At 39.6% G+C, this 18,937-nt stretch overlaps 1 protein-coding gene across 1 annotated transcript in view; it reads right to left on the minus strand.

Moving 5' to 3' along the window:
• Nucleotides 1-3,225: 3,225 nt before the first annotated feature.
• The window catches only part of FAM162A (family with sequence similarity 162 member A), a 39,189-nt gene continuing 23,477 nt past the window's right edge, over nucleotides 3,226-18,937 (minus strand). Inside the window, exons 2-5 of the mRNA XM_012808447.2 lie at nucleotides 14,494-14,616; nucleotides 11,180-11,288; nucleotides 7,252-7,360; nucleotides 3,226-3,481 (exon numbers count right to left, since the gene is read on the minus strand). Of these exons, the coding sequence (XP_012663901.1) occupies nucleotides 3,392-3,481; nucleotides 7,252-7,360; nucleotides 11,180-11,288; nucleotides 14,494-14,616 (431 nt within the window). The 3' untranslated portion in view covers nucleotides 3,226-3,391. The remainder of the gene's footprint in view (nucleotides 3,482-7,251; nucleotides 7,361-11,179; nucleotides 11,289-14,493; nucleotides 14,617-18,937) is intronic.

Consider the following 18,937-nt stretch of genomic DNA (forward strand, 5'->3'; position numbering starts at 1 on the left):
GGGGAGCCGACCTTGTTGGTAGGGCTGGGGCTAGTGATGCGTGAACTCCTTTACCCTAGCCGTTTGCACGTGCGCAGTAGGATGCCTGCAATTGTGGTTACTACACGCGCATCTGTGCAAGTGCCAACGGCTCAGAGAAAGGAGCTGTGGCAGATAAAAGGTATTTCAGTCTTCCTTACCGCTGCATGCTGAAATGCAGCGTATCTGCATAGCCACACCCATCACTAGGTCTTATTATCGGGGTAGGTAGGGCTTATACTTAACAAATGCATAGAAATCCTGCTAGGACTTATTCTTTGGGTAGGTCTTATTTTTGGGGAAACACAGTAAGAGGTTGGTATGTGGGGATATTGGGAGGACATAGAGACAGGTCCGAAGTTTGGGCTGAGAAATAGATACTTAACCCAGAAAGAAGTAGTCTTGATATGTTACTGAACAGCAGAATGACACAAAATGGGAAATGACTAAATCCTTGGTTCATGGTAACATTTGTGAGCTTAGTTTAATGAAACATTTTTATTATAGTAAATCTCCAAGATAACATTTTTTAAAGCTTGTCAGAAGTTAAATGGTATTGCTCTATGTATGAAGAAAGATTATATATTTTTAAAGAGAAGTACCACATTAATATTTACCCTTATTTAAAAGTTATAAGTCTCCTAAAATATCAAGAAAAATCTTCTAAAACCTACAAGAAACAATGTTTTTGATAATAAATTTGCAAGTGATAAATGTAAAGAACAATATGTAAAAAAAAGCTAAGGTGAAATTACTGTAAAATACGGGGTGTCCATAAAGTTCGTGTGCAAACTTAGAGACACCTACTATATAGGCAGACTATATCAAATAATAGTCTTGATACCTACTATAAAATAGATGATGAAATGATAGAATAGTATTGGAGACAGAGTCTCAAGCTGTCACCTTCAGTAGAGTGCCTTGGCGTCACAGCTCACAGCGACCTCCAACTCTTGGGCTTAAGCAATTCTCTTGCCTCAGCTTCCCAAGTAGCTGGGACTACAGGCGCCCTCCACAATGCCTGGCTGTTTTTTGTTGCAGTTGTCATTGTTTAGCTGGCCTGGGCTGGGTTCGAACCCGCCAGCCTTGGTGTATGTGGCTGCCACTGTAACTACTGTGCTACAGGCATGGAGCTATACTGTGTATTTTGTTAAACTAAGTTCCCAAACTGCTGCATATATTACTTTTTATCTCTTATAACTCTGAGAACTAGCACAATGGGATGGCTACATAATAGTCTTCCCTTATCCCTGGTGGAATTGCTCTAAGACCCACAGTGGATGTCTGAAACTGGGTAGTACACAATTTTATGTATACTGTGTCTTTTTTTATTTTTTCAGTTTTTGGCCAGGGCTGGGTTTGAACCCACCACCTCTGGTATATGGGGCCAGCGCCCTACTCCTTTGAGCCATAGGCGCCCCCCTGTATACTGTGTCTTTTCCTATACATACATACCTATGATAGTTTAATTTATAAATCAGTCATAGCAGTGTACTTTGGGGCCATTAAGTAAAATAAGGGTTACTTGAACATAGGCACTGTGATACTGTGACAGTTGATATGATAACTGAGACGGCTAGTAAGCAACTAACAGGTGGGTAGTCAGTACAGTTGTACAGTGGACAGATTCACATGCTGGATGGATAGAGCAGGACAGCAAGAGATTTCATCATGCTACTCTGGTGTACAGTTTAAAGGAGGCGTCCTCAAACTATGGCCCGCGGCCCACACAGGACATTTATCCAGGCCACTGGATGTTTTTGCTGCTGCTGCCTGTCCCACTTAGCAGCCCACTCGTCCCAGGGCCTGCAGTCTGGCCCTCCAACGATCTGAGGGACAGTGAACTGGTCCCCTGTTTAAAAGTTTGAAGACCCCTGAAAGCTTATGAATTCTCTGGAGTTTTCTGGCTAATATTTTCAGACTTTGGGTAACTGAAATCACAGAAAGCAAAACTGTGGACAAGGGGGGACTATTGTAAAGACTTTGTCGTCCATTAATACTTATGAAGCATGTGAGAATAAATGAAATGTTTAAAATACAAACCTATAACCATACCTAAATATGAGGCAAATGACTATCCCCAAGTCCAAAGTGTAAATGAGATACTTAACAGGTATAAATGCTTATCTTTCAACGCTAATAAAAATACATTATGTTTTCATAATTGAGATATTTAGTTTCTCAGACAAAGATAGGAAAAGGGCAAGTTGAGAATTCTAAGCCATTGAGCTAAGAGGTGACTACATTGGCCTCAGGCCACTCCATGATGCTAAGTCCTCAAAATTCCTGGTGAGACTGCTCTCATCACCTTGCCAGAATGTTTCAAAAACTGCTCTCCTGGCAGCGCCTGTAGCTCAAAGGAGTGAGGCGCCAACCCCATATGCCGGAGGTGGCGGGTTCAAACCCGGCCCCAGCCAAAAACTGCAAAAAAAAAAAAAAAACTGCTCTCCTAAAAGCTCCTGTCTGTCAGCATGCCTGAAGACACCAAGTGTGGGTTAGCTGCTTCTCAGGGCTTTTTTGGAAGCCAGCCTCCCAAAGCATTATGGCATTTGGGAAAGCTGGCCCTCCAAGCAAGATGTGCCTGGGCAGCATCTCAGCCGACCTTTCTTATCTCAGAAGTGAGCTCACACAAGAGAGAGAAAGTTATAGAAACCCACATTTTGGCCTGTGGAGAGAGGTCACTTCCGTAATAGGAATAAAAGCAAGCTGTGGTGCTCGTGTAGTCCCCAACCATGGGGCTGTCCATGGCTTATGGAACAGGGCACATAGCGGTGACCAAGCAAGCAAAGCTTCATCTGTACTTAGAGGTGTTCCCTGTCGCTCACATTACCGCCTGAACTGTCAGACCCGTGGGGGCATTAGATTCTCTTAAAGAATGTGAATCCTACTATAAACTGCATGTGAGGGATCTAGGCTGTGCACTCCTTATGAGACTCTAATGTCTGATGATTTGATCTGATGTGCAGATGTAATAAGCTTGAATCATTCCTAAACTATCCCCCTAATCCCATCTGTGAAAAATTTGTCTTCCTTGAAACTGGTCCTGGTGCCAAAGAGGTTGGGGACAATTGTGGTACTTGATTTCTCTAAAGAAGAGTTAATATTCCAGTTGAAATAAGTTGCTTCATTTTTCATTCTCCATTTTACTCCACAAAGTTGACAAGCTAAATTTTACTTGGATCAAAGCCATAAAACATAAACAAGTCATTCTTTAAGGAAATTTATTTGTACTGTTACAACAGGGAAATGGTATGCGTTTGTGTAAACCATATTTTTATGAAATGGATCTTTGTATCAAATTCTTTTTAACATAGGCTTGTTGTTGCAACATTTTTCCTGGATTTTTGAAATCCAGCCAATATGAATACCTCTGCTACTCTTTGTCCTTCATAGCTGCTTCCTCTCTCAGACGAGCTTTCCTTTCTAAGTTCATGCTTGTTAAACTCTCGTGTCTTTTGGCAGCCTAAAGTGAAACAAATTTGAACAAGTGATTATTTATGCCCATCCGGGGAGGATGCCATTACTTTGCACTGATGACAGCAGGTTAACCAGGGCTGTAGAGGTATGGGGTGGTTTGCTGCATGGACACTGGGCACAGCGGTCTCCTCCAATGCTTCAGAGAACAGTAGCTCATCATTCAAACAAGAGAAAAAGTGCCTTCCCTTCTCTTCCTTTCTGGCCCTTTCTTTGTCTCTTTAGCCTCTCTTTCCTTTATACTTTACTCCCACGTCTTTCCTTTTTTCTCTCCTGCTTCTCTTCTATATTAAAAACCTTCCCATTTCCATTTCTATCACTTTTTTCTCCTTTCATCTTTCTTGGTTACTACCATTTCTCCCTCTTCAACTCATCTGTATCCTTCTACACTGTTCTAGCTCCTCACTCTTTTACCAAAAACATTCTGCTTTGAGAATCCCAGTTTACCAAAAATACTACCATGGATGACTTCGAGTGCTACTTATCCTACAACTCCATCCTTTCAGTGAGGGAGGCAACTGTCCTCTTCCCCTGTTTCCCTCCATGTGAACTGTTACATTTCTATGAAGCATACATAAACAGACCAGTGTTTTGTTTTGTTTTGTTTTGTTTGAGACAGAGCCTCAAGCTGTGCCCCTGGGTAGAGTGCCATGGCATCACAGCTCACAGCAACCTCCAACTCCTGGGCTGAAGAGAGTCTCCTGCCTCAGCCTCCCAAGTAGCTGGGACCACAGGCGCCCACCACAATGCCTGGCCATTTTTTGGTTGCAGCCGTCATTGTTGTTTGGCAGGCCCAGGCTGGATTCGAACCCGCCACCTTAGGTGTATGTGGCTGGCGCCTTAGCCATTTGAGCCACAGGCGCTGAGCCAACAGACTAGTTTTAAGACTTTTATACTAAATAAGTGAAACTAGCACCCTAAGCTGGTATTTTTTTTTTTTTACATCTATGTCATTCCATATGAAAAGAATTAGATATGTGAAGGGGGAGGAGAAGGGGAGTGTGAAGTTGATAGAACAAAACATAATGACTAATATGACTAATTTCTTTCTTCCAAATCATACTAAGTTCAAAAGTTCTCCATTCTAGGCTTGGCACCTGTGGCTCAAGTGGCTAAGGCGCCAGCCAATACACCTAAGGTGGCGGGTTCGAATCTAGCCCAGGCCTGCCAAACAACAATGATGGCTGCAACCAAAAAATAGCCAGGCATTGTGGCGAGCGCCTGTGGTCCCAGCTACGTGGGAGGCAGAGGCAGGAGACTCGCTTGAGCCCAGGAGTTGGAGGTTGCTGTGAGCTGTGATGCCACAGTACTCTACCCAGGGGGACAGCTTAAGGCTCTGTCTCAAAAAAAAAAATTTAAAAAGTTCTCCATTCTAGTAGCATTTGCCAACTTTTGGGAAATGGAAATTCCATAAAAGGTAAATATTAACGATTTTATGATACAGAACAGGAGAGGAACTCCATAGCATATGTACTTGGATAATGCTAGAAGAGATCACAGGGGAATAATTTGCTTCTGGAGTATTTAAACTCAGCTTGTACAGTCAAATATGCAAAGATAATGCATATTTCTTGGAATTCTAGAATTTGCTTCTGGAGTATTTAAACTTATTGTATAGTCAAATATACAAAGATAATGCATGTTTCTTGGAATTCTATGTCCTGTCCACATGCTTCTGTAGGTTTCAATCTGAGAACTATGCATGGGAGGTCAGAGAGGGAGACAGAAGAAAAATCTAAGTGGGTTAGGAACAGAGCTTTCCAGAGAACTTCACCCAGGTCAGCACACTTGCCCTTTCATACTCACATGAGGTCAGCCTAAAATGGTTGCTACCATTTCTCCCTCTTCAACTCATCTGTATCTTTCCACACTGTTCTAGCTCCTCACTTTTTTACCAAAAACATTCAGCTTTAACATTCAGTTAAATGGTCAATGTTTCCATTTAACTGCAAGTCTGTCTAAAGAGAGCCAAAAGTTCATTTCCCTTTACTCTGTGGAGTCACGGAGAATAAGGAAGTCAGCTAATAGTGGGTAAGTAGGAGAATTAATTAGTATTTGATAATAGTTATAAGACATCTCTCTTTTCACATGGGTTCAGTGATACAAGACATAGTATTTTTTTTTAAGAGACAGAGTCTCACTTTGTCACCCTTGGTAGTGCCCTGGTCACAGCTCACAGCAACCTCCAACTCTTGGGCTTAGGTGATTCTCTTGCCTCAGCCTCCCAAGTAGCTGGGACTACAGGCGCCTGCCACAATGCCTGGCTACTTTTCGTTGCAGTTTGGCCGGGGCCGGGTTTGAACCCACTACCCTTGGTATATGGGGCCAGTGCCCTACTCATTGAGCCACAGGCACCACCCATAAGACATAGTATTGAAAGAAGAATTTGACCAGTGCTGCTGAAAATAACTTTATCTATAGTATAGCATGACATTTGTTAATCTGCAAACTTGAGTCTAATTTTTATATTGCCACTAACTAGCTATGCAAGTTTGGGAAAATTATTTAACATCTATAAGCTTTAGGTTCCTCTTTTATAAATCATAGTAATAAGAGAACATACCTCTTAGGTTCTTAGGGTTATTTTTATTATTATTATTATTATTATTTTGCAGTTTTTGGCTGGGGCTGGGTTTGAACCCACCACCTCCGGCATATGGGGCCAGTGCCCTACCCCTCTGAGCCACAGGCACTGCCTGGTTCTTAGGGTTATTGTGGTGATTAAATGAACTTAATAGTAATTGCTATATAATGAGCCCCCAATAAATGGGAACAATTTTACTATTACCTCAAATTAGGTCTAGCTTCACAGTGTAGGACTGCCATTAAGGAGATGCGTGGGATCTGGCAAGTTAGTAAAGCTTTCTAAGCTATGGTTGCCTCCATCTATAAATGAGACCCTAATAATAATACCTATTTTTCAGTGTTTTTGTGAGGTTCAAGTGAGATAATAGCAAAGTATTTGGCATGCAGTGAGTATTCAATTAGTAATAGCTATTAACTATAATTGGCATTAAAACAAAGATTTCTGGGCTTGCATTCCTTTAATTTGGCTGAGCTTCAAATAAAGAACAGGGATAAGAATGCTCACCATGATTAAGGTAGTTATAGGGAAGATAAATAAGCCCATATACTGAGAGAGCTTTGTAAAATGTGCAAAGGTTTATTAATATGTCAAGGTTATACTTTATTTTTGAGGCAGAGTCTCACTTTGTTGCTGTGGCTATCAGCCTAACTCATAGCAATCTCAAACTCTTGGGCTTTAGTGATTCTCCTGCCTCATCCTCCCCAGTAGCTGGGACTACAGGCACCTGCCCCAACACCCAGCTATTTTTTTTTTTTTTGTAAAGTAGAGATGGGGTCTCAATCTTGCTCAGGCTGGTCCTGAACTCCTGAGCTCAAGTGACCCACCTGCCTTGGCCTCCTAGAGTATTAGGATTACAGGCATGAGCCACTGCACCCAGCCAATGTCATATTTCTTGATTCACATTATTTATGACATCTGTGATAATAAAAACTTTTCTTTTTTACATTATACAAAATGAATTTAAACCTTCCAATGGCAAAGTTAGGATTTGCTATTTATTCCAACCATGATATCCCAGGGTTGTTCCTAATATATCTTATTTTGTTTCTTATCATTTTCCATGTATAATGTAGCTGCTGCTTCTCTGAGAGTAAATACAAGGGTCAATCCCCAATTTCCTGCAGGTCTTTTGGCGGAGAACATACAGAGATAAAAAGGAAACCCATTCTCACCTTCTTGCCTTCAATAACCATCAGGATACATCCTGCCACTGTCAGGGCAATCATTACATAGCTTATCTTCACACGAATCTTATTCTTGGCAGCATCAAGCATCTCAAAACTAATACAATGAAATAATGAAAGAAAGTTATTAACTTTTTTCTTTAAGTTGTAACAGGATAAAAATCTCTGTGTACAAACCAGAAGTTTACTGGTGGCTACATACATATATAAAAAAGGAGTTAGGGCCTAGCTATCTCCTAAGATTTGGGGGAGGATGGGACATTTTTCATAACTCATTTATATATAAAATACAAGATAGTACTACAAATTTAAAGTAGTACAAAAGAAGAAAAGGGTGAAGACAGAAAAAGGAGTCAAGAAGGAAACAAAAAAGGCAAGGCATATTAATCTATACTTGCTGTGGTGGGCTCCAGTTTTGACTTTCAGGTTTCTAGCGGCCGATGAATGCTAAAAGTGAAACCATTAGCTATTTATTTCTCCCTGGGGTTCTTAAGAAGATGTTATAATGATTGCCTGAAAACATCTGACAACAGATACTGCAAGGTTTAAGTTTCAACACAAAGCAGGATTCAGAAAGAAAACAAACATGAGAGACAAACAATGTGTTCTATCTATCCAGCTTTTTGCTCTCTATCTTGAACCAGGAATAGATCTGAAAATATCTGAACCGTAGAAAGTTCTCTTAAGCAATACCCCCTTAGTATTTATCTTTTAACTAATGTTTTGCTAAGATTCATTGACAGTGAACTTGATACTATGCTTTCGGCAAGTGCCTCAGTATACAGCTCTTCTAAGAGCTTTATTCCTGTCCAGTGAATAAAGACTCATGTACAGGAAGTTGAGGACTGGATAATCATTTTTGTGTGAAAGGTAAGAGGCCTAACATGGAAGAGTCTAAAGAAACAGGCCACTTTTGGTGGTTTACTGCAACTAGACAGTGGGGTCATTCTTTTAAAGAGAGGGGATCTCACTATGTTGTCCAGGCTGGACTTGAACTTCTGACCTCAAGCAATCCTCCCGCCTCAGCCTCCTAAGTAGCTGGGACTACAGGTGTGCACCACCATGCCGAACATTCTATTACCTGGGTGCCTGGTAAAAGACTCAAGGCTGAGCATGTGGAATACTTGTGTGCTAAAGAATTTCTGGCTCAGTAGATGTGTAAATAGGAATTATTTCTAGATGATAAGGCTGAAGTGCTTCTTGCCTTTCTCCCCCTAGATATTTAACATATATTACTTTTAAAATCATAGGGGTTAAATATGCTTGGAAGGAGGCACAGGGTCTAGGATGTTGCAGTAGGAGAAGGACCCTAAAAGCATATAAAATATGATGTACACCAATGAGGCAGCATGTAGATGGAGTTCTCCAGGTACTGCTGGGCCTGCAGGGTGGCAGGAACCAGGGTCAACTGCAGTTAAGTAATACTTGTTCAGAACCACTAGCACAGGCTAGTACAGTCCAGAGAATCTTCCAAGGTGACTAGTGACAGTATTTTGGGCCTAAGTGGACCTTAGAACAAACTATGAGGCAGACCAAGGAAGATGTTACGTACCAATGTCTACACAGCATTTATTAGGGCCAAGGATATATACCAGCTTATTTTCTGCTGGGATATTGATTTTTTTATTTTATTTTATTTTTTGAGACCAAGTCTCACTCCCTTGCCCCGGGGTTGAGTACCATGGTGTCATAACTCACAGCAACCTCAAAATCTTGGGCTCAATTGATCCTCTTGCCCTGGCTCCTGAGTAGTTGGGACTACAGGCACCTACTACAATGCCTAGCTATTTTTAAAGACTAGTTTTTTGGTTGTTTTTTTTTTTTTTTTTTGAGACAGAGTCTTACTATGTCATCCCTGTAGAGTACTATGGTGTCACAGCTCACAGCAACCTCAAACTCTTGGGCTTAAGTGATTCTCTTGCTTCAGCCTCCCAAGTAGCTGGGGCTACAGGTGCCCACCACAATACCCGGCTATTTTTTGGTTGCAGTTGTCATTGTCGTTTAGCTGGCCCCAGCCATGTTCAAGCCCACCAGCCTCAGTGTAGGTGGCTGGAGCCTTATCCACTGAGCTACAGGCACTGCTGAGACTAGTTTTTTTTTTTTTTCTATTTTTAGTAGAGACAAGGTCTTGCTTATGTTTAGGCTGGTCTTAAACTCCTGAACTCAGGCAATCAATCTGCCTAGCCTTTCAGAGTGCTAGGATTACAGGCATGAGCCACTGCACCCAGCCCATGCTGTGATATTCTGGAAGAAATTAGAACATAGGCAAGAACTTCAAGTCCTTGTTATTTTGGATATTTTTTTTTTTTTTTTTTTTTGAGACAGAGCCTCAAGCTGTCCCCCTGGGTAGAGTGCCGTGGCATTACAGCTCACAGCAACCTCCAACTCCTGGGCTCAAGCGAGTCTCCTGCCTCCGCCTCCCAAGTAGCTGGGACCACAGGCGCCCGCCACAACGCCTGGCTATTTTTTGGTTGCAGCCGTCATGGTTGTTTTGGCGGGTCCGGGCTGGGGATTCGAACCCGCCACCTTAGGTGTACGTGGCTGGTGCCTTAGCCGGTTGAGCTATAGGTGCCAAGCCGTATTTTGGATATTTTTTAATGTCAGTATCACCTTGGCTGGTTCCACGTTATGTTATCATTTGCAGAAGAATAAACAGTATTAACGAAAATAATGTGCTACTTGACTAGCAGAAGCAGAAAGGCTCTAATAAAGCTGTTCTAAACAGAAAGCAAATACTACCTCTCTTCTTAGAAAAGATACCCTTAATGAACCCAGATCTTTTCAATCATGTTTTGAAAGTAGAAACCACAGGAACAGTTTCTCACTAAAAGGGAACTTCCAGGAGCTTTTTCCAAAGTCCTTGTCCCTGAAGAGGATGATGCCCCACAAGGTAGATAGCACCTATTTCTCAAACTCTCTATTGGCCAAGATGCTAACTAATCCGGGTCTTTAACATGGGCCTACGGTATTGGTTCTCAACAAGGGGTGATTTTGCCCCCAGGGCACATTTGGCAATATCTGGAGACATTTCTGATTTCCACCACTGAGAGAATGCTACTGGAATCTAGAGAATAAAAGCTAGGGATGCTGCTAAACATCCTACAATACACAGGACAGCCCCCTACAACAAAGAATTATCCAGTCCAAAATGTCATTAGTAACAAGGCTGAGAAACCTTGAGTTGGAGGAACCTAAACTCATCATCTACAAACTCTGAAAAAAACGACTCAAGATCCTGGGCAAGGCTAAGTTTAAAGAATTTAAGGGTGCCAACAAGTGGCACCCTTTCCTGAATCCCAGAAAAAGAATGTGTTACATTTAAATACATTTATGCCTAAGGTTGAATATTTAAGTGGATTTTGTAAAATATACTTATTGTCACTGGTACCTAATTGAAACATGCAAATTGAATATAAATTTAAAAAGTTGTATTTCTGTAACTAGGAGATGAATTCAAACAGTTGATTTTAGAGTACAGGGTGGCTCTTCACTAGTCATAATGTAACATACCAAGACATCGGTTTTCCAGCACTATTTTTTTTTTTGTAGAGACAGAGTCTTATCCAATTCCTGGGCTTAGGCGATTCTCTTGCCTCAGCATCCCGAGTAGCTGGGACCACTGGTGCCTGCCCCAACACCTGGCTAATTTTTTTGTTGTTGCAGTTTGGCTGGGCCAGGTTCAAACCCACCAACCCTCAGTATATGGGGCCGGCGCCCTACTCACTGAGCCATAGGTGCTGCCCACCAGCACTTTTTTTTATCATAAGTACTTACCAAAGACAAAATACTTAGAGAAGTGAAAAATGTTTTCAAATTTGATTGAAAGGTTTTAAAGAAAACTCAGAGAAATTGCTTTTCCCTTAAAACATATCAGTGAGAACTGAAAGCTGCTTACAACCCTAAATTCAGCACTCACGAGATGGTCTCTGGGATTTCATCTTCCTTTTTGAAGCGACCTGACCATATCAGCATCTTTTTCTCCCAATCCGTGGGTTTGTGTAAAGGCACTCTGTGGCTGTAGGTGTCTATGAGAAAAACCAGACAAGAAATCTTGAGATCATGACTCTCAGATCTAGCAACAGAAAAATGCTGTTTGTGCATTTTAGCTAGTCACTAACAGATACACTGAAAAACCTCAAGTTATTTAGAGCTTTATTTGAATGGAATTTCTTAGGATGCCTCATTTTCCTAATGAGATTCCAAAATTCCATGAATACAAAGTAAAACAAAAGCATTATTTCCCAATATAAGCCCTACCCATGGAAAGTTGAAAGAACGCTGTGAACAAAAATAAGGAAGTAAGGGTGAACCAAGAAGGGAACAGTTAAAGAGATTATCAGACTTCAGCAAAAAAAGAAAGTTTCTAAGGTAAGATCAGATTCTAAAAGAGCTTGAATATGAGGCTTAGGAGTTTAGGCCTGGTTTGGAACTACTGTACATCTTTGAAGCAAGAAAGTTAATGTTTAAGGCCAGGTGTGGTAGCTCACGCTTATAATTCTAGCACTTTGGGAGGTAGAGGTGGGATGATTACTCGAGCTCAGGAGTTCCAGACCAGCCTGAGCACGAAAAAGCAGCCAGACACTGTAGTACACCCCTGTAGTCCTACATACTCAGGAAGCTGAGGCAAGAGGATCACTTGGGCCCAAGAGGTTGAGGTTGCTGTGAGCTATGGTGCCATGCACTCTACCCAGGGTAACAGAGTGAGACTCTGTCTCAAAAAAATAAAAAAAGGGGGTGAGCTAATGTTTCAGGAAGATTAATAGGCACAAGGGATGATGGAAGAGAACAAGAAGGGGGTAGGGCAAGGTGGGCACAAAGTCCAGACAGGAGACTGGATCACAAGGGTGAGGTGATATGGTCTGAACCAGAATTATAACGGTGGAAAGAGAGATGAAGTCAGTCTAGGGATAACTGAAAGAATTTAGAAACCAATTAAGTTGAGACAAAGAAGAAGAAAGAAATCATGAAGAAACTCAAACTTAGATGACTAAAGTGACAGCAGCACTGTTAACCAAAAGAAGACTGTGAAAGGAACCAGTTAGGGAAGGAAAGAGCATGAATGTTATTCTAAGATTTGTGGAGCCTAAAGGGAATTTATGCTGAGTGGGTTTCATTAAAGGGTCATGAAGAGAAATAAACATCAGTGCAAAAGGAGAGCCAGTGAAGGTGACAAAGAGGAGCAAAGGCCAAGGGTTAAGCCTTGGCATGATCCAAGAGAGGAGGTAGGAAAAAGAGGCAGAGAAGTGCCACAGTGTGCCACAGAGGCAGATGAGCAAGAAAAATACAGAATCAAAAACAACAAGAGAGAAAATTTTTTAAAGAAATTAGAAGTCACTGAAGTTATGGAGCAGAAAAAAGCTAGACAGAGTGTCAGAGTTAGATGTGGCCTCCAAGCTCATCTCAATCCAACTTCCATCTACTGCCTACCTCTCTCCTGCAGACAGATCATCTCCTTGACTGTTACTGACATGCCACATACGTTCTTACTGCCACAATTTCACTTATGCTGTTCCTTTCACCTAACCAGAAGGCAGCAGAAAAAGGAACAGGAAAGTGATAGGAGCAACACATACGGAAAGAACCAAAGGCAAAGCAACAGGCTTAGAAATATAGAAATAGCACTACTTCTAGTCTTATCTTTAATCCTTCCAACACGTGGCACAATTCTCTGTATAGTTATTTTTTAAAGACTATTCAAAAATTACAGACATGAAAAAATAAAAAAAAACAACTCCCCTTAATACTATTGTCACAGCATTAACTACTGTATTTAATTTTGACATGCTTCCTAAGTTTCATCATGAGGATGAGCATGAGCATGTGTGTTTATGTATATTTGTGTGTAATTTTTATTCTTTTTTTTTTTTTTTTAGAGACACGGTCTTCCTGTCACTCAGGCACAATTAGTCTGATTATAGCTTAATGCAGCCTTCAACTACTAGGCTCAGCCTCCTGAGTAGCTAGGGCTATAGATGCATGCTAGTATGCTTAATTTTTTAATTAATTAATTCATTAAAGGGATGAGGGTCTCACTATGCTGCTCAGGCTGGCCCTAAATTCCTAGCCTCAAGCAATCCTCTGACTTTAGCCGCCCAAAGTGCTGGGATCATAGGTGTGAGCTACCATTCCCCGCTGTGTGTGTCATTTGTATGCATCATGCTTGTTCTTACAGTAGAAGTCTGTGTCCTGCTTTGTTCATTAACATTATAGTAAACATTTTCCATACTACTACACTCTAGTCTCCCTGGCTAGACTGCAGTGGAATCATCAGAGCTCACTGCAACCTCAAACTCCTGGGCTTAAGTGATCTTCTTGTACTCAGCCTTCCAAGTAGCCGGGACTACAGGTGTGTGCCACAATGCCTGGCTAATTTTTCTAGTTTTTGTAGAAATGAGGGTACTTGCTTTTGCTCAGGTTAGTCCTGAACTTCTGGCCTCAAGCAATCTTCCCATCTCCGTATCCCAAAGTGCTAGGATTACGAGCACGAGCCACCTCACAGGTGAGATATTATGCAGCTATTGGAAACCATTGATGATAATATTTCATCACCAAGTACATCTAATATACACTAATCATTCCTGATTTGACATTTAGATTTATTTCTAGTTTTCCATTACGTATAAAAAATGGAAGTATATTAATACTCAAAGCTTTTTCCACATGTAGTAATTATTCTTTAGACTAGACCAGCTCAAATGGTATATATATTTTTTAGCTCTTGATAAACATCCTTTGGGAACAGTTCCTTTCTACTTACAAGATATGCTTGACCCAAGTGTACTCCCATGAAGAAAAAACAGGCAAATATCACCTAGCACTCAGCAGTTTACATATTATATCTATTTTTCCATAGTGGTGATAGTGACAAAGTTTAGAATTAGGGACAGAATTGGATGTGGCTGAAGTCAATTACCCAAAACATAATTTCTTAATTTGGTTCATCTCTGGGGTTCCTTAAAAGATCATTTCTAGACTACTATTTAGTTCATCTATACTCTTAGAGAAAGCTCAAGCCCAACTCTTGAGATAAGAAAGAGATGAAAAGGATAAACAAGGAAAACAAAATCACTGTGTATGAGCATAACCAATGTAAGTACAATATGGGAGGCCTGCACTATATGAGAGGGTATGAATAGACCAGCTCAAATAGTTCTGTTAAGTTCTTCTAAGTTTTCCTACTTTTTGTGTGCTACTTACCCCACAAATGGAAAAAAACCAATAAAAACTTACGGGATGGAGCTCTGGCACTTTCTTGTGGTTTGGTGCAAAATCCAATTATTCTCTTCAAATCAGTGTTTCTGGTAAGCCTTAGAGATGAATAAACATCTCTTTCATATAACCTTAAACAACTTCCTAGAAAAAAGAAGAAAATGTTTCAAAGAAAGAATATTTGATGTTTTCTCAAAATAAGAAATGCCTGCAATTTATATATTTCACTTATAAATTGTAGCTCATTTATAAAACAAATATATGCACATACTAGCTGTAAGATACAGCTCATCTATACTCTATACTGTTATTTCAGGTGCTATGCTTGGTTTTGTGATAAAATGTTTTAGTGATTAGGAATTTACAACATGAAAAATTTCATCTGCTGTAACTTTTATATAAGTACTTCTCACATATATCTTATTGTAATAGTAATGGCTCAAGTGACAGCATTATGTTTTATGACACCCATGCTGTTTAGGTAAAGATAAGCAACCTGCCACAAGTGATAAACTAGGTCACGGTGCTGCCAATACTATTTTGGTAAACTCTGGGTAGGGAGCTGTTGTGGCCAGCAAGTAGCTCTAGAAGGCCGCTCATTCCAATCCATAATTAGAAATCAATTTTAGATGTAGTTATGAATTATGTGTAATTTTAAAACTATGTATTTATAAATAAATGGAATTTTGTTTACAGTTAGCTTATGCTAAATAGGTGCACAAACTGAATATGGTTGATGCTTCCTGAATTTCTTTAAATCTACAATCTCCCTGTCCCTTTAAACATTTTTTTGTTATTCATTTGTTGAAGAAATTATGTCATTAGTATGTCATTTCCTCACTTTAGATTTTGCTAAAATCTATGCATCCCCATAGTGTTGTCTTAACATACTCTTCTAACCCCCTTATTCCTTATCAACAGTTTTGAGGCTTGATAAAATTCAGATTAGAGTTTTGCAACAAGAATATGCCATAGGTAGAACTACGTACTTCCTACTGCATCACCTCAAGAGGTATATATCAACTTTATCTCTTTGTGATACAAAGTACTTCATCAGCTTTTCATGTAATATTTTTAGCAGACAGTGGTAATCGTTACCTAGATCAATTACTTCATTAGGAGTTGCAAAATGGTGATACATTTTTTCACATCAACTACTTGGTCATCCTAAGGTAGCATGGAGCAATAAATGCTTGACTCTTTCCTTTTATTTTATCAGTTTTCAAATGAACAAACTGGTTTTCCTGCAACATCCATGAGTGATCTTTTGTTTGAAAGTAATGTAAAACTCTTGCATTTTAACACATGATGTGCTCCAGTCCGTTTCAGTTATTCTTTCTAATGCTCAAATGTTCCCATCTTCACTCACTGGTAACCCTTCCAAGTTGGCTCCCGAGTCCTTTTAACATATGCTCAGTGGTCACTAATAGCAGCTTCCTTACTTTCTGACAAGATATTCCAGACTCATTTTAAGTATTCCCTGGCTCTGACTTGGAATTACACATTTTTCTGGTTCCTGTAAAGAGGAAATATTTTTTAGAGACCATTTAGCCAGGCTTATTTTTGTTACTATTTATAAGCCTTTTCAGTAAACAAAGCTAGGAAATACATACCTTTGGAAAATAAAATGCACTTAAGAAATAAAGAAATGCCCAAAACTTGCATCTAATGCAGCAAGACTGTCCTCACTGCTTTGTGATTAAAGATAATTTGCTAGTGGGTAAAAGATGGGCAGAACCTTTATTTCCTCACTTTTTTTTCTCTTGCTGTTAAAAAAAATCTTTTGGAACACAACAATATAATTCCCCATCATAAAGTTTACTTTTAGAGTGTACAATTCAGTGGTTTTAAGTATATTCACAAGTTCTGTATTTACCATTATTAATTGCATAAGACTTTGATCACCCCAGAAAGAAAACTTGAGTATATCAGCAGTCACTTCCCGTTTCCTCCTTCCCCCAATCCTAGGAAGCCACTAATTCACTTTTAGTCTCTTACAGATTTGCGTATTCTGGACCTTTTATGTAAGTGGAATCATGAGATATGTAGCCTTTTCACTTATGATGCTGTTTTAAAAGTTCATCCATGTGGTAGCATTTATGGATACCCGATTTCCTTTGAATTGATAAATTGTATTCTATTGTATAGATATACCATTTGTTTACACATTAGTTGATGGACCATTTGGGTGGTTTCCACTTCTTGGTTATTAAGAATGCTGTTATAGCAGCATTTGTGCACAAGTTTTTGAGTAAACACATTTTCATTTTGGGGGGCATACAGTAAAGGTTGAAATTATTGAGTCATATGATAACTATTTATTCAATCACCTAAATACAAGACTGTTATTCCAGGTGGCTACACTTTACATTTCCATCAGCAATGAATGAAGATTCCATTCTGGTCCACACTTGTTACTGTCTTTTAGATTAAAACCACCCCAGTAGGGCGGCACCTGTGGCTCAAAGGAGTAGGGCGCCAGCCCCATATGCCGGAGGTGGCGGGTTCAAACCCAGCCCCGGCCAAAAACTGAAAAAAAAAAAAAAAAACCACCCCAGTAGGTGTAAAGAGGTATCTCCTTGTAGTCTTGGTTTGCATTTTCCTAATGAGTAATAATGAGGAGGATCTTTTTATGTGCTAACTGGCCATTTGTATATATTCTTTGGAGAAATGTCTATTTAGTTCCTTTGCCCATTTTTAAAACTGCGTTCCTTGGGTTTTTTATTGTTGTGTTATAAGAGTTTTTCCCTTATCTATGATTTGCAAATATATTCTCTCATTCCGTGATTTGTCTTTTCACTATCTTAATGATGTCCTTTGAAGTGCATAAGTTTATCGTTTAGATGAGGTCCAGTATATCCATCTTTTCTCTTATTGCCTGAGCTTCTGGTGTCATATTTAACGTCACAAAGATTCACTCTTATAAGAATTTTATAGTTTTAGTTCTAACATTTAGGTATTTGATTTTTTTTTTTTTTTTTTTGAGACAGTCTCACTCTCTTGCCCAGGCTAGAGTGCCGTAGCATCAGCCTAGCTCACAACAACTGCCTCCTGCCTCAGCCTCCTGAGTAGCTGGGACTACAGATGCCCACCACGACACTAAGCTAATTTTTTCCATTTTTAGTAGAGATGGGGTCTGGCTCTTTTCAGGCTGGTCTTGAATTCCTGAATCAAGCAATCTTCCCAGCTTGGCCTTCTAGACAGCTAGGATTACAGGCATGAGCCACCTCACCCAGCCTCTGTGATCCATTTTAACTTAATATCGGTAGATAGTACATGGAAAAGATCCAAACTTGTTCTTTGAAACGTGGATATCTACCTCTCCTAGTACCATTTGTTGAAAAGACTATTCTTTCCCTCACTGAATTGTTTTGGCACAATATAGAAAATTAATTGACCATAAATTTTTATGAGAGTTTATTTTTGGAATTTCAAGTCTATTCCAAGATAGATCTGTGACATCTATCCTTACGTCTATACCACACTTTTTTTTTTCTAACCTCATCCTAGAGTTCAAAAAGCATGCTGTCTTGATTATTGTGGCTTTGTGGTTAAGCTCTGAAGTATGAGTTAAGAACATGAACTATGAGTTCTCCAACTTGGTTCTTTTTTTTCCTTTAAGATTAGGTTGCTTACTCAAATTTCCTTATGAATCTGAAAATCAGATTTATCAATCAGAATTTATCAATCTCTGCAAGGAATCCAGCTGATATTTGTTTGGGATTGTGTTCAATCTGTATATTGGGATCGACAAATATACAGATATTTGGGATGTTTTTCCATTTATATGGGTCTTTTTTAGCTTCTTTCAACAGTGTTTTTCTTTTTTCTTTTCTTTTTGTTTTTTTGCAGTTTTTGGCCGGGGCTGGGTTTGAACCTGCCACCTCTGGCATATGGGGCCGGCGCCCTATTCCTTTGAGCCACAAGCGCTGCCCTTCAACAGTGTTTTATAATTTTCACAGTATATATCTTATACTTCCTATGTTATTCTTTTTGAAGTTACTGTAAATGGACTTTTCTTAATTTGATGTTTGGATTATTTATTGCCAATTTATCTTGTAAGCTACAAACTTGTTCAACATTCAATCTAATAGGGTATGTATATGTATTCCTTAGGATTTTCTATATACATGATCATGTCATATGGAAATAAAGGTAGTTTTGCTTCTTTTCCAATCTCTTATTGTTTTACCTGCCTACATTCTCTAGACAGAATACACAGTATGGTACTGAATGAAAATGTTGAGAGCGGATATCCTTGTCATGTTATGAGGGAAAGCATTCAGTTTTTCACCATTAAGTGAGATGTTAATTGTGGGTTTTTCCTTTATCAAGTTGAGGAAGTTCCTTTTATTCCTAGTTTCTGAGCATTTTTATAATGAAGGGGTGTTTGATGTTATCAAATACTTTTTCAGTATCTACTGAGTTGATTTATATCTGTTACTTTATTATAATTTTTATTTTA

Source organism: Otolemur garnettii, unplaced genomic scaffold (assembly GCF_000181295.1).
Source record: "Otolemur garnettii isolate 467f Iridium unplaced genomic scaffold, OtoGar3 scaffold00089, whole genome shotgun sequence".
Lineage (NCBI taxonomy): Eukaryota > Metazoa > Chordata > Mammalia > Primates > Galagidae > Otolemur > Otolemur garnettii.